A 16,565-nucleotide genomic window follows, 5' to 3' on the forward strand; every position below is an offset into this window, starting at 1 on the left:
AAAATAAGGTGAACTAATTAAAGATTGATATGCAAAAGAAAAATTACCTCAAGTTTATATTGCAGGGTCTAAATTTGTAAGTTTTATCTTGTAAACTTGCAATTTGATCTTAAGATACAGCTTGCTGGTAAGATAAAAGCATATGAAGAACGATTGTGAGTATCAATAAGGGTGTAGGCATTCATTTTTTTATTCTAATGAATTATTGGCCTAAATTATGTGTGCTCAATCTGGATAAATTGTATTCTATAATGTGGTACCTAATTTGGATCACTCATGACCAAATAAGACTTGATCTAGTGGTAAAGATTTGGTTTCATGATATTAAGTTTGTGGGATCAAACCCCGCTAGGAGCTCTTTGGGGGATGAGGTTTCCCTTACCACCCCTCCCTCCCAAAGAATCTGACCTAGGGGAGGTGTCAATTCAGTAGGGTCTTTCATCTTACGTACAAAAACGATTGAATTACTCATGACTTTACTTTCCCATCAATACTTAGGAATTAGGATAGTTGGGTTTATATTGAGAAGTAAAAAGATCATATAACAAAGGATGAAATAATCAAATTACATTACCAGATTTATGAATTTGACATCAACAATTTGCTTTTGCATTTTTTTCTATAGTTTTTTTATGGCATTTTCTAATGCTTTTATTGAAATTATCAAGTACAAAGAAATTACAATTTTCCATCATATACCCACGAGAATTTTTATTTGCACCATATACCCGTCGCACTTTTCTGATTGCATAATATACCCCTCAATTTATTGAAAATACATTAAAATACCTTTAATAACTAACTGCGGTTAAATTCATTCAAAATCACTATGGGTCCTATTTGACCCTTCTCTCTCCCTCCACACAGTCCCCTTCTCTTGCACCTCCCCCTCTGGCGGTCCCCACCCTCATGTCTCCCCACACAGTCCCCTCCCCCCTCCATCTAGTCCCCTGCCCTCTCCTTCGGCACACCACCAGCCCATACCCTCCTTTCTCTCTCCTCATTTCTCCCTCCACCTAGTCTCGCCTTCCCATGCATCTGCCTCCTGCAGCGCACCACCAGTCATCACTCTCCTTTTTCTATCCTCATTTCTTCTCCTATATCCTGAAAGACTAGGAAACAACACATCGTGTCCCGTTCTTCGGCTGAAGTCGAATATTGGTCGATGGCCGATGTGATAGTTGAACTCAAGTGGTTGAAAGCTCTTCTTTCTAGCCTTGGAGTTTCTCATTCAGGTGCATGTTCTCTCTGTTGTGATAACATCTACTCTCTATATTACCCATATTCCTGTTTTTCACGAGTGTGCGAAACACATCGAAGTTGATTGTCATTATATTTGTGATACGATTCAAGACGGTCTTGTTGATACTGCACACCACCGAACAGCTTGCTGATCTCTTTACTAAGGCTCTTGGGACTCGCCAATTTCTGTATCTTATTAGCACGTTGGACAGTAGTGATCCCCATGCTCCAACTTGAGGGGGGTGTTGGATTATTGTAAATATAAGTTGGGTTGTATATGTTTATTTTATATTAGGCCCCCTTGTCATTATAGCCCATGTATTGGTTGTTTTACACAATTTCACTGAGCTGTGACAATACCAATAGATAGAAGGACATGATTATTTGAGATTAGATTTGGATTATTCGAAATTTTAGGAGAATGTAGACATGAGTTAGTATACTATTTTAATAAGGGGACATTTGGTTAGACCGTTAGGGAATTACAGGAAACGAAAAGGAAAAGAGGGAAAATTGATTCAATTCCATTATGTTGTTTGGTTGAGGGATTTTGTTTTCGGTTTTTTCACCAAATACCCCCGACAAATCAACAAATTCACAATATACCCTCAATGTTTCAACAATTCACCATATACCCCTGACTTTTCATTTTTGTGCACCATATACCCTTTTTCTAACGGACGTTAGGTTGCCGTTTGTTTTATTTACGGTTTTGCCATCATTATTCACTAACCTTAATTTGAACCCTAATCCCTAAAATCTAAACCTAACCCTAAAAGGTAAACCCTAACCCACCCCAGCCCCCACCCCTCCCCCACCGGCGCTCCCCCCACCCCGGCGCTCCCCCACCCCTCCCCCTCCCCCACCGGCGCATCATCACTCCCCCTCCCCTCTTCGTTCACCGGTGCAACACCCCCCACCCATCCCCCTCCCCCATCCCCCTCCGCCGCAGCCCCTTCCCTCTGCCAACCCCTTTTCCTTATTCTTCTCTCTTCGCCGACCTCGCTGCACCATCCCCTTCAATTCGCCGACAATTTGCCAGGCTTGTCGGAGATTCTCTCTCCTCTATTTCGTCTTTACCCCTCCCCCTCTTCAATTCGCCGGCGATTTGCCAGGCTTGTCGGAGATTCTCTCTCCTCTATTTCGTCGCTGCACCATCCCCTTCAATTCGCCGCACCACTCCCTACGTTGCTGCACTGCTGCGTCAGTGTCGCGTCGCACCACGCTGGCTTCGCCGAAAATTCTCTCCTCCGCTCGCTCCACGGCTGCGTCAGTGTTGTTGTTCGAATTTCTGGGCTACGGGGGGTAGGGGTTGCGGCAGAGGGAAGGGGAGGGGTTGGCGGGGTTGCGGCAGAGGGAGGGGGAGGGGGGTTGCGGCAGAGGGATCGGAGGGGGAGAGGTTGGCGGGGTTGCGGCAGAGGGAGGGGTGAGGGGATGGTGGAGGGGGAGGGGGAAGGGCTGGGCTGGGCTGGGCTGGGCTTAGGGTTAAGGATTAGGGTTTAGATTTTAGGGTTAGTATTTAGATTAGGGTTAGAGATTATGGTTTAGATTTTAGGGTTAGGAGTTAATTGTGGCAAAATGGTAAATAAAGTTAACTGTAAGTTAACGGCAGTTAAAAAAATGGTATTTGGTGCACAAAAATGAAAAGTCAGGGGTATATGGTGAATTGTTGAAACATTGGGGGTATATTGTGAATTTCGCGATTTGTCAGGGGTATTTGGTGAAATAATCGTTTTGTTTTTTATTCCCTTTCCCCTTTGTCAATCAAAAGCCCCCGAACTTGTGTTGGTCTTTTGGGACAATTATTTTTTTGTACTTCATTTACTTGTATTTTCGCATAGAAAGAAAATTACGAAAGAAACACAAATGAGCCCAAAATTGAACCAGCCAGTCAGCCACCGATTACAATTTTCAACAGAGTACAAACAAGCGTCTCCATGCCAACGGCTAACAGCCTAACATGCGTAAGCGTAACTAATCAATTCGTTAAAACAGCGCAACAAGAATTTAGGTTATTTCGCGCACTTCTCATTCAACAAATACCACTCTCCGCATTTCTCCTTTGATTCTCTGGTGGGGCACATCATTCGTAATTCAGGTGACTTCAATTTTATCGCGATGCTCAGTTTTACTTCGCACAATTTCAATTTTCAACATTGTTTATTTGTTCATCAATTGAAAAACTATAATCAATTTTTCTGGGATGTTTGTTGGAGATTTTAGTTAGTATTTATTTTTGGTTCTCTGAGATAATTATTCAATTTTAGATCCTAAACTAAACCCTTCTCTCTCACTTAATTCTCATTAATCGGGTAGTTGAACCGAGTATTATTAGATTAATAGATTTTTCTTAGTTTTCTTTTTTATAGTTCTAGTTGGAGTTTTAGTTTTTCATATTTCAGTTTTTTCCATTCTTTTTTCCAGTATTTAGTCTTTGTTTATGATGTCATGATGACCTTTGACCATCTTACCTTACTTGTATGAACTTACGGATTATTGATAATTCCTCCTGTCTTTTTTAATTATAACGTTCCTCTTATTTGGAAGTTTCATATTAATTGAACCATTTCGTTATTTGGTTCAATGTCTCTCTCATATCACATGGCCCCATTAGTAATGGGGTTATGGTGCCATTATTATGGAACGGAGGAAGGATGTCTCCTGCAAATTAGTGCTAAGATTTCAGTAGTTAAATAGGTTAGTTAGTAGTTAACTAGTCCTTGTCAGTATCCAGTTCTATTTAGCTGGATGGCGGTTATATATCAATAATTAGTCTAGTTATGAAATATCATATGATTGATGCTTAATTGCTTAGTTTTGTATTAGTCGTTAGTTTCGTCAACTAGGTCTTCATGTGAAATCAATAACCTTCATCTCATCATGGTCACATTAAGCTGTATGTATCAGTTATACTGCTTTTGATACGGCTTGCTTGTGGTTTTGTTTGGGTTTTTCTTGAAAATCCACGACTCGAATTCTTCATTAGCATATTTATTTTTCTGGATTACTGCATGGGTTTGGAGAACCTATTATTACCATTACTGAAGTACTGAACCTCATGAAATTTGTTATTGACTTTTATATCCAGAATTGGTTGTTATAATTGAAGATACTAGCTCTATATATCCAGAATTGGCTGCTCTATATCAACACATGCAGGGTTTATTTATTTTTTTGGTTTGTTTTTTAGATAGTGTTGCCAACATATTGTGATTGATTCAGTATATAATTACAAGTAAATAACCTAATGTCAAACTAGATAGAGCAGTCATGCTGTAGATAAGCTGACTAAGCAAGTGCATCATCCTTGTCTTCATATACCTGTCCTATTCCTTGTTATCAATTGAAATAATAGAGTAAATGCCATGTAGCACATTGCTATCTGTACCATTCAATTCATTCAATCTAATCCAATAAACATGCAAATTGCAGAACCTTCTCTTTTCTTGTCCATAATTTGTTAACCTTTCCCTTCTCCACTTTTATATCACGCTTCTGAATGCCCCTCACCAACCTGGGTTTTGGTTGCTTCCCTGCTTTCCCAATTTTTCTGCAATAATATGGCCATCTAGAATCTCCCTTGCTGACATATTCAGGGGTTTACACCATTTCCTTTCTGTTCATTTTGAGAATCTTCTCTGAATTTTCCTCCTCAATTGACTTTTCCTTTGTCTTGTGGTATATATTGATTCTGTTTTGACTTGCTTTTTTTATATTGTTCCCTTCTGCTCCTCAGTAATTAAGCTGATTTATCTCTGTGATTGTCCGAGATCGTTTTTGGGTGATCTCTCATCTAGTTATAACCTCTTATGTGTTTATCAACTTGTGTCACACTCCTTTTTCTGTTGTTCCCCCGGTTTTCGTTTTCCTTGTACAAACTTGCTGATTTCTGTTAGAAAACTTTCGACCTTGGGCATTTGACTTTATCCCCCCATTCTAAATCGAGTTTCATATTGACTTTTGTAAATATTATCCCTCCCTGCTCCCATACACTTCCTTTAAAACATTCTTTATCTTTGGGAAATAAAGTTTGTGAAAAGAACTCGCAGGATTCTTGCTGGCTCAGGCTCACCAATCTGTTGCCAATCGTTCAAACTACAAGTGCTTGAAATCGAACATTTTTCTTGTTTTCTCAGCTGATTATTAAGACCCATATCCTATTGGGAAGAATATAGGGAGTACTAAAACCCAAAAATTTGACAATTATCTTTCTTTACTTTCTTGCATAATACATACACAAGGCTTGAATTATTGCTGATCTTGAGCTTTGGTGACTCACCATTATCTATAGCCTCTTGTGTTTCGGTGGAAAACGATTTGATTACCTACACCATAGACAAATTTTGTTTTCCATGGAAAAGATATGGCTGTTGTTAGTGAGTTGCTTGGTGGTTGGGGTATCATTATGGACTTATAATGTTGAAGGGATTGGAGTCAACTGGGGAACACAAGCTAATCACAAATTGCCTCTTAATACTGTGGTACAGATGTTAAAAGATAATAGGATTCAAAAGGTGAAGTTGTTTGATGCTGATGAGTCTATTTTAAGTGCTCTTAGTGGTACTGGAATTGAGGTTATGGTTGCCATACCTAATGGTGATTTGGTTACCATGCTTGATTCCAATCAAGCTAGGAGGTGGGTTGAGAGAAATGTTGTGCGTTACAATTTCAGAGGAGGAGTCAACATCAAGTGAGTTATCATAATCAAATTTCCCCCCCTTTTTTCATCTTTTAAAAAGTTGACTTTGCCCGGTGTTGTGAAAAAAAGAATTTAATGTGATTCAGTAATGAATAAATGCAAATTTTCTGCTCCTAGTTTTTCTTATCTCTGTATGTGTCATTCTTCATCCACTTACCATGTAATTTGTTGGTTGATGTAGCATAAAAACTATTGAGTCATTTCTAAAGCTGACCGTTATTTTCTGGATTGAAACTCTAGATTGGTACCAAATTTAAGGTACTCCATCTTTGTTCTTATTCATGGTAAGGCACCTCTATCTCCATTCAGATGGAAAGTTGACTTTTGTGTTAACTGTTCACCTTTTTCCAGGGTACGGAACTCTTGTTAAATTAATTTATATCTCTTCTAATCTTAACAAAGAAAAATAAATGTATGCAATTTGCCACTAACTCTCCAGAGTTAACATGTCCATATTAACCTCCCCCTTCCTCTCGCGGTTCAACTTTACTCATCTTCCGAGCATTTTGTCTGTCTTGATTTTTGGTCATTTGCAGAAGGCTTGCAAATGTCTACCATTCATCTCCCCCCAAAATCTGCCATTATAGCTCAATGGGTAGTAATAGTGACCAACTGACCACTACTGACAGAAGTTTTATCTTCTTCTACCCCATCTTGAAACCTCTTTGATACACTGAAGAAATCTTCCTGCTCTAATTCATGGTTTTTAAATCTCAGTTGCTGTTGCTACTGCGGAAATGGTAGCGTATCATGGAAGCGTATTTATCATGGTCTTGCAATAGAGATGTGACTGACGTGGAGTCAATTTTTTAAGCCTAGTATTAGCTGTAATGGCCTTGTAAAAGTCATGCTTAGCAATAGTAACGACCCTTACCAACACGGGCAATAGTGGTTCGGCAAGCTCGAAACTCTGTACAAATCGGCCGGCATGGCGCAGTTTGGCCTCGATTTAAAAGCATGTCCTAGTTAGATTTAGGATATCCCTTGTAAGTGTCAACAGTCTGTGGAGTCAAAACTAGCAAATCTTCTTCTACAAACAATGACGTCTCCATTTCCTATTTATAATAAAGTAATTTTTTTCCCTGAGATTTTCTGGAAACATCGTCTTCTCTCCACTGGCAAGCAAGCAGAGCACACCCATTGAACTGTAGAAACCATGGAATTACATTTGTTCCCCGAAAGTTCTTAGTTATTTTCTATTTTTTTTCTGCATAACATGAGAAGTTGGAATAGTATGATCACAATCAAGGTTTACTGTGTTAGCCATGACGTGATTGGTTTTGTTAGTTTAAAAGACCAAGTATTCTTGAAGGATCGGATTAGGGGTAAAGCCAATTTGCTTACCTTGTTGTAGAATTTTGGTTTTATTTGAATAATGGTTTCCAATGTTACCCTGTTAATAATTGTTCAATACCTTTGTTGAAGGTCTCTTTATCCCATTTTACGAGTATTTCTATGCTTAACTAGATGATGGTAGGATATATTACGGGAAACCCAAATGTCCTCAACTTCGTGACAGTGATAGCATATATGGTGCTGATTTTCTAGACAAGCACTTCTATGAAGGATAGTATAGGGAATATGTGAAATTTGAGACTTTGGCGTGATTGAACTTGGCATCTGCTGAACTTCTCAGGCAATGCAGAGCTGAGAGAACCCCATGCTGCCTGGTGTGAGGCTAATCTTATTTTTAGCGAGATTGTGAAATAGAAACAGGAAAAAAGAAAAAGAGGATCAGTAATCAATTGTGCAGAAATAGGCTTTCCTCATGATAATTTGTGTGTGTGAACTGTCAATTGTCACTGAGACCATAAGAAAAACATGAATGTAGGTTGTTTAAGATTTTTTGTTTATGCTATCATTTTTTTAATGCTTATAGTGGTTTAATATTTGTCAAGATAAATTTCCACTTTGGTGCCTTGAGGTTTGCAGAATCCCACTTTGTTACTCATTGGATGTCTAACATGTATATCTAAGATTCTCAGCTAGTCCAAGTCCCCAAATAACCCAAACCAGAAAAATGATTTCATTTCCCCCTCAAAAAATTTTCAAGAATATCTTGATGTATTATCGAACTCACAAAAATAAAGAAATAACAAGGCTTGAAAGTGCTTCCATTTGGAGCAATAGCAACAAAAGGGTTGCTTATACTGAATTATTAACAAAGTTAACCACTTTAAAGTGAAAAAAAAACTATGAAATTGAGGGCACCAAAATGGAATGAGTGTGGAAGTATGTCGTACCTTGGGTCTTGGGGTACCAAAGTGGTAAATTTTCTATTCATTATGTGTGTTGTTTTTAATTTTCTTTTATGTTTAGTCATCTAATACCTCCTCTGTTCAAATAGTTTTTTGAGTTTGACTTTCACTTTTTTACCCCTGCATGACTTATTTATGTGAAACTATCACAGTCAATATTTTAAAAATATATATTGAAATAAATCCAATAAAATTGTAGTAAATAACATGTCTCTATATAGTAGTATAAATATATGGTCAAAGTGGGTTATACTAGAGGAAAAGTTAACTACTCCAAACATTTATTCGTGAATGGGAGTAATACAGTAAGAAAGAAAGCTAACGAACTCTTCTTCTGCAGAGTATCAAACTGATTTTTGATTCCATATGCATAGTCTGACTTCATGATTGTTTGCAGATATGTGGCTGTTGGGAATGAACCCTTCCTCAGGTCCTACAATGGTACATTTGAGAACGCTACTTTGCCAGCCCTGGTAAACATCCAAAATGCTCTTAATGAAGCTGGGGTAGGAAACACGGTAAAGGCAACTGTGCCCCTGAACGCTGATGTTTATGGTTCACCACCATCAAATCCCGTACCTTCAGCTGGGAGATTCAGAGCCGATGTTGCTGTTCTCATGACCCAGATGGTCCAGTTCATGAGCCAAAACAATGCTCCTTTCACAGTCAATATCTACCCTTTCCTCAGTCTTTACGAAGACCCAAATTTCCCGGTCAACTATGCATTCTTTGATGGAGGAGCAACGCCGCTTGATGATAATGGGCTCCAGTACACTAACGTTTTTGATGCCAACTTTGACACATTGGTTTCAGCCTTGAATGCAGCTGGATATGGGAACATGCCAATAATTGTTGGGGAGGTTGGATGGCCCACTGATGGTGATATCAATGCCAATATTAACAATGCCTTCAGGTTCTACCGAAGCCTACTGCCTAGAATTGCAGCTAACACTGGTACTCCTTTGAGGCCCGGAAACATAGACATGTACTTGTTTGGGCTCCTCGATGAGGATGCAAAAAGTATTGGACCTGGTTCATTTGAGAGGCACTGGGGAATTTTCCAATATGATGGACAGCCAAAATTTCCCATGGATCTCTCGGGCCAAAACCAAGACATCTATCTTGTGGGTGCAAAGAATGTTCAATATCTCGAGAATGAATGGTGCGAGTTCAACCCGAATGCTAGGGATCTGAGCAGGCTTGGAGACAGCATTAACTTTGCTTGCAGTGCTGCTGATTGTACTCCTCTTGGCTATGGATCCTCTTGTCAGGGTTTGGATGTATATCAAAACGCCTCCTATGCATTTAATGTCTACTATCAGACCCAGTATCAGAACCTTCAGGCCTGCGATTTTGGAGGTTTGGCTAGGTTAACATTGCAAAATATCTCGATAGGAACTTGCAATTTTACCATCCAGATAGCTTCATCAGGTCTGAAAACTGCTGCACCTGTGGCTTTTTCTTTCATCACCGTGCTCACATATCTGTTCTTTTCAGTCTGACCTTGTGGAATGTGGATATTGTGGTTGTTCCATTCTTTTGCTTATCTAAATCTTCTGTCTTTATCTTGATTGAATCTCATACCAGAACTTTGTACATTCTTTTTTTCTGATTGATTTATTTCATGTGCAGAAGGCTTTCACCCTACTGTGCATTCCTTCTTGTGAAATGAATTGTGTACTTATGTTCCCATTAGCATGGAGTTGATAGCGGGGTCTAAAAATCAGGTGATTTAGGAAGACAATCTTTCAAAATTAACATAATGTGACAGTGACAACAGAAGGGCAAATCAAAATAGCCAGAAACTCGAGGCAGTATGCTTAAACGAGCATGTAGACCTGAACTTGCGTACACGAACAAGCATGTGGTCCTAATAATTCATTTGGATTTGTTTTGGTCTTGTATAATCACTGACACCATATTGTTTTTCTGACTGGCCGATTCGGGTCAAATAGTTTTCTGTTATTATCTGTGAAGCTCGGACTCGGCCGGCCACCCTACCGTACTGGTGTCGACACGACACGACACCGGTGCCGACACGGAATCTGGATTGGACGCGGGGAGGAGAAAGTGGACGCGGCATCGATCACCTGTAAACCCTAGATCTGAAAATTGGCCTAAAAATAGATGATTTTATTTCTTGAGATATTGGGACTTTTACTCGGGAGGATGAGTCGTTTACAATGGTCTTACTTTCGTCATGCGTGCTTGCTGTTCTAGAAACCCAGATGGTGAAGATCTTTTTTTTTTTTATCCAATAATTTAATGTGAGGGTGGGAAACCGGAAGAGGGGAGTTAAAAGAACTATGTGAACCAAAAAGTGAAAAAGTAAAGCAATAAAACTGGCATATTAAATTCAAGAAGTAGTATAGCCGCAGACAGCTGTACTACATTACATTTACACCTTTTTGTTTTTTTAGGAAACATTACATTTACTGATTTACACCTCTTCCTCTTCTCTCTATCAAAATATAGTAAACCTTTAGCTTCTTTTTTTCTTTTACTTTTTCTTTTCGATTATACTAGAGCTTTTGAAGTTAAATCTGTAATAATGTTTCCTAATACTTAACTGTCGTGTCTCCGAGTCCATATCCAAAATTTGGATTCTTGAAAAACGAGTCCACGAATCCTTAAAATTAGAATTTGAAGGGTCCGACACTTGGACCTGTACTCCAGTCGATACTCGTACTCGAGTTCGAGCATTTTAGGTTATTATTGGGTCGAGTTTCTTTCATGTCGATTCGATGACCAAGAACCTTCTGGAAATCAAGATGTTGTTTGTTTTGCAAGACCAACAGTTATATTTTAATGAACATCATTAATAACAAGATCAATAATTGTTTTTCAATGAACTTTATTAATTTCAAGACTAACAATCACACCAAGAACCATGAACACTATTTCCAATCTCATCTACTTTATCACAAATAACAAAGAAATGACCTATAAGCTAGTTCTCTAAAAACACTATGGAAAAGAAGATATTGCAATTATTCTCCTACCGATGATATAAATACATATTATCTTTCCTCACATCTACTTTTTCGAAAACCTTACTGTTTGGGCCCATTAATCTGGTCAAAGGCCCTATACCAGCTGACACTGTCACATAAGCTTCGTGGATCCCACCTATCACACCATGGCTAGCAGCCATTGGGGGGATTCAAAGGGCCCACAGAAATCATTCCAGAGAAGGTGTCTCCACCAATCCCTAGGGAAACTGTCCCATCAAAGAGGGTCTTTTCCTAAGGGTTCTCACCACTATTAATACCCCTTGTCCCATCAAGGTAAAGGTATTGAATTCTCACCTAACTAACTTGAGTTTCTCACTCTAGATTCTCTCTCTACCTCAATCATCAACTGACTTGAGCGTCGGAGGGGCGATCCCGGAACAACCCCCGGGGTAATTTTACGTGTTTTGCAGGATACCGGTGAACAGATAACCAGCTCTGCTCAGATTATCGACTTGTCCAGCACAAACCATTAACCTTAATTTCTAGACAGAATCACTTACCACAAACTGCAATCACATTTAGTTTTTTCTCTTGTCTAATATAGTATCTATACTAATATATTAAAAGGTGTGCGTAAACGAGGAACGGTGTCACGTGGCGCTCTCCCTAGGAAGTTTTAGTTCATGCAATCCATGTACAATAAAAAAATTAGAAATTACATAGTATATGTTTTGATCTCGTGACCTCAAGTTCATGTGCTAAACTTTTAACCACTAGACCAAGTTGTATTTAGTGTTATCATATCAAAGTACAATATTAATAAATGAAAATTTTTCTTACCCGAGGTATAGACCGGGCCTAGTAACTAGTTTTATTGAAATAATGACCCATCTTATAGTACCTCATAACACCTTTTCCCTAAAACAAGTATAAAATGTATAATGAGATGTAGATCGTATCTTGAAATGGATGCTTCCAGGTTTCTTTTAAGCTGATAATAATATATACAAATATATATGATCCACAATGATATTCGACGCAGAGTTTTAATTCTAAAACTGTGTAAAATCATTTTTGTAACACTAGGGACTAGTCGATGTGCAATAGCTTTGAATGAGTTAAGCTTAAACACAGTACTAAACTGGGCACAAAGTTGCAGTTTTCTCATCCTAGTTGTAAAAGTTGCACTTTACTCACTCAAACCAGAATTATGTTAACTCCAAATATAATGAATAGATAAAGCTATTTGGCACGAAAAACTAGAATGACAGTTATATTTTTACAGGACAAAATTTAATTTCCCAACGGTAACTAAATCCGGCTATTTATGCCTTCCAAGAGAATGTAAATTTTCTCTTAAAATCTCCTATTAACGCCACTTCTCCTTCTTGCTCTGCTCTCAATCTCCCAAAATCTAGTAGTGCCAAGTACCAACTACAGTGGTTAATTTTCAATTTTTTCATGTTTATTATCTAGTAGATATGTAAAACTGATTTTTTTCAAAAAGATTTTTTTTTTTTCTGTGGATCCATCGTGTCCACAACTAGGTCATGTTCTAAGGAAAATCCTAGCGAAAAGATTTCTAGCATGCATTGATCATGATCCTGAAGCCAACATAACATGTTGCAAGTTTTACAGATGGGTTGATGTTGAAGACCATACAGCGTGGCAGAGGTATGCAATCTTGAATTTAATGGAGGAGAACACACAATTGATTAATGAAGTGAGAAACTTTAGGAAAATTCATGATGGGAGACTTCAAATTGCAAGAAAGATGGATGCCGAGAAGTTGATGTTGAAGATGCAGCAAAATGTAGGGTCCAAATTTGTTCTTAAAGCATGGTTTATTTTAGCACTCTTTAATGTAATTATTGTTGGCTATGTTCTTATGGATGTATGACATAGAATGTGATCCAAATTTGTTCTTAGAGCATGGTTTTTTTTATCACTCTTCAATGTAATTATTATTGGCTATATTTTTATGGACATATGACATGGAATATACACCTACTCCCCTATTGGCTTGAGTAGTACTTGAGTGTTGCAATGAACTTACTTAGTTTAAGTTGATTTGCCTTCTTTTCGCCCTAGCTAGATCTTGTAGTGCTTAATTGGCTTGTGATTGTTTGCAAGTTATTAGAGCCAATATCAGGTTGTGACCAATGGTTTTCTTGATTGAAGGTGTAAACAGTCTGATCTCCTTCAAAATCTAAGTAGAATGCTACTGGCCTTGGTTGGTAGAATGCTAATGGCCTTGTTTGGTTGAATGCAGGTTGTGACCTTGCACTGACTTCAATTTGAGGAACAAACTGCAAAACATAGAACCATCAGTTATCTGATAACAAAACAACTACTTTGCTTAATACATGAGTCACTTAAAGTCACTTACAGTTGCTACTCTCTAACATCCATCGGGGTAAGTATATACACCTACTACCCTATTATGCATTGGTGATGTGTTGGTTGTTCATTGTTCAGTGTTGGTTGGGGGACCAGTGTTATCTGATCTCACATTTTTACACCCTTTCTTGTTGTGTCCTTGTATTCCACAAGAACTACAAGTCATTACAATCCCAACCTTCTTCATTTTACCTAATCTGGTTACCTCAATAGTTTAAAGTCTCTTTTTCGTCTTAGCACTATTCTGTACCTTTTTCAGTTTGGATGGACGCACTAAGGAGTCAGAGTGTGGCCACTCTTGAGGACCATTCAATGGCTCCAACAAGTACTCATATGCTTTCATGTATGTCCCTTTTCTGAAATAATCAATGACATACTGTTCAGGTTCATCAACATTGTTCCATATTGCAACCACTGCATGCTTACAAGGTATTCCACTAAGTTATCATGCATTGCAGCTACATATTCTCTCTGTCAAATTCACAACATATTTAGTTTGTCTTGCTCCTTATCTTACTCCATAACGGAAGCCATCATCCCAAAAGGCATTCCACCCTCTAGCTCAAATCTTGTGCTTCTCAACAAGTTGTTGAATTCTACGGCATAGCAACAAATCTTTATTCCCAATTTCGTCTCTTTTCTTATGCAATATTTCCATCAAACCCCTCTCTCATGTCTTCAAGCATTGTTATAAATGGCTTGTGTCTGATGTTTAGTATGTAAGTGTTAAAAACCTCTGATATGTTATTGTGCACCCTATTATACAAAGACATAGAACTGTAGAAAGTTATACACCCCTTCCTATATTCTTTGTTAGGTAGATCTTCTGTTGCATCATTAGACATTTGCCTCATCACTTTAATTTGAACATTGAACTCATTCTCAGTTGTGGATTTGGGAATAATCCAAAATTGCTTCGTACACTCCATGCCACCACCAAAAATAATCATGAAGTTTGTGTACACATGTCTGGCACAAACTATTGTCTTAACTTCTGGAAACACTTTTGTGAAAGCAGCTACTAATCCTTTTTGTGATCTGACATGAATGTGTAACCTGAACCTTACTCCCTAAATCTATAGTCAGTATCTATAAAAACCAACTCCAACTGTCAGTGCTTTCCACCTCCACCACTACCCAAGCTATTGAGAAAATTGGTTGTTCCCAACCACTGCTAGCAGTAGCTCCCTCCAAATAGACCCTTAAGAAAGCAACCATCAAGTGAAATAAATGGCATGCAACCTGCCATAAACTCTTTCCTCAATGCCTCAAAGCAGGAGATTCCCATTTATCTTCAGCTTCACAATATTGTTTCTACTACTCAGGATCTCACCTGCACACCTTGGTATTATTTCATATTGTTCCTTGTATTAACAAACTATTAAAGCTTGCCTCTTTTTTCTTGCTCTCCATGTCATGAACTTGCTAACCTTGACACCTGACTCAAGCCAAATAGTCTCAATTATGTGTTGAAGGTTCATGTATGGGTTCACCTTAAATTTTATTTGGTACGTAGCTTACAGCTATCTAACTTGCTCTCATCTTCTTCAGCTTTGGAGTTCTCCCACAAGTATGTTTAGAAATGTGGGTTTTGACCATGAAATTTCTCTTGGTGCTTTCCCAAGATGACCAAATTCTCCATGGGCATTCTTTGTCCTTATTAATACAAGTGTGTGCCAACTCTTTTGTTGTCATTTCTATTCATAGGAATGTCCCTACCAACTAAATGGAGTAGTTACGGGTTTTTTTTCCAAAGGTCTTAGCATTTTCAAATGACTGTCCAATGTAGAACTTGGACTTGATACTCCCTCCTTCTTCCAACAACCTGTTCTTTTTTTTGTTGTTGCGTAGTTCTAGTGCAACTAGATACCCATTATCCTCGTCATCTGATTCATTAGGGCTTTCTAGATTATTCTCATCTTTATCAAACCCATTATCTTCAATGTCAATGCTCTTGTCCCTCACTTTGAGCTAGCCTAGTCAACATCTTCAACTCATCCTCATATGATAGCTGAATCTTTTTGTCCTCACCCACACTATCCCTAGCATACGCTATTTCAATATCATCTTCATTAGTGCCTTCTGTGTCATAGTCTTTGTCTGCTTGGTTCACATTTATTGAAAGAATAAGGCTCTGTACTGAAGTTAGTAGGTCAACAAAGGACTCAGTTTGGCTATGTAGGTCAACAAATGCTTCAGTATGGCTATGGCTATTTAGGTCAACAGTTGTTTCTGTTTGGGTTCCTACATATATGGGTTCCTCTACCTCATGGTCGGTGTAGACATGAATCGCTTTGAAGTTCACAAGTAATGCAAGGAATGGGTCAAATGTACTTTTATCATAACCAAGATACCTCCTAATCCCATTGTTGAAGTCCTTCGTGGGCTCTAAGTATAAAGTTCAATTATATCCTTGTGACCTAAGCTGCTAATCAAGTCTTTCATGTAAGACATAATCACATAATCATGTATGTCCTCAAACACACTAACATTCCCCCCATTATACACCATGTCCAAGTAAGATGTCCATTGTCCTCAATGGTGAACAATCAAACATGGACTAAGTGCAAGTTTTGCAACAATACAACAAACAAATGCATGAAATAAATGTGAATAGTGTGTACCATAGTCATCATTAATTGCAACAACACATTACATCAATAAAGTTGGTTGATCCCCTCAAAAAAAAAAAAAAAAAAGTTGGTTGATCATCATATAACACCATCAACCACCCAATTAGAGCCAACTTTGTACAATCAAAATAAGGATGTCATAGTAGTGACAAATGCCAAAAACAAAAACCTAACTTCTATTACATTCAACTTCTACATGGCTATGACAACCATCCTTATAAGAAAACCTATTTGAATTCATAAGAAGCTTGACAATAGGTACCTACCAGCTTAAAAAAAACTACAAATGTCTACCCACCAACTCCCCATACATAACCTATAATCAGTCCTTCTTAAGGAGCTACTGCACTACAAGAATATTTACATATAAAGACAACAC

At 38.2% G+C, this 16,565-nt stretch overlaps 1 protein-coding gene across 1 annotated transcript; it reads left to right on the plus strand.

Annotated features, from left to right (window-relative positions):
* The first annotated feature begins 3,376 nt into the window (after positions 1-3,376).
* LOC104888731 (glucan endo-1,3-beta-glucosidase 8) lies at positions 3,377-9,764 on the plus strand. The gene is made up of 2 exons (XM_010673770.4): positions 3,377-5,932; positions 8,597-9,764. The coding sequence occupies exons 1-2, from the start codon at positions 5,595-5,597 to the stop codon at positions 9,699-9,701; spliced, it is 1,443 nt and encodes a 480-aa protein (XP_010672072.2). The 5' UTR covers positions 3,377-5,594; the 3' UTR covers positions 9,702-9,764.
* The last annotated feature ends 6,801 nt before the right edge of the window (positions 9,765-16,565 follow it).

This window comes from Beta vulgaris, chromosome 3 (assembly GCF_026745355.1).
Source record: "Beta vulgaris subsp. vulgaris cultivar EL10 chromosome 3, EL10.2, whole genome shotgun sequence".
NCBI classification, from domain to species: domain Eukaryota; kingdom Viridiplantae; phylum Streptophyta; class Magnoliopsida; order Caryophyllales; family Amaranthaceae; genus Beta; species Beta vulgaris.

Excerpts from the sequence above, each read along its gene's own strand:
- LOC104888731 (XM_010673770.4), top strand. The coding sequence starts at position 5,595 with ATGGAAAAGATATGGCTGTTGTTAGTGAGTTGCTTGGTGGTTGGGGTA. Across the intron at positions 5,933-8,596 it reads AGAGGAGGAGTCAACATCAA|ATATGTGGCTGTTGGGAATG; the intron begins GTGAGTTATCAT and ends GATTGTTTGCAG.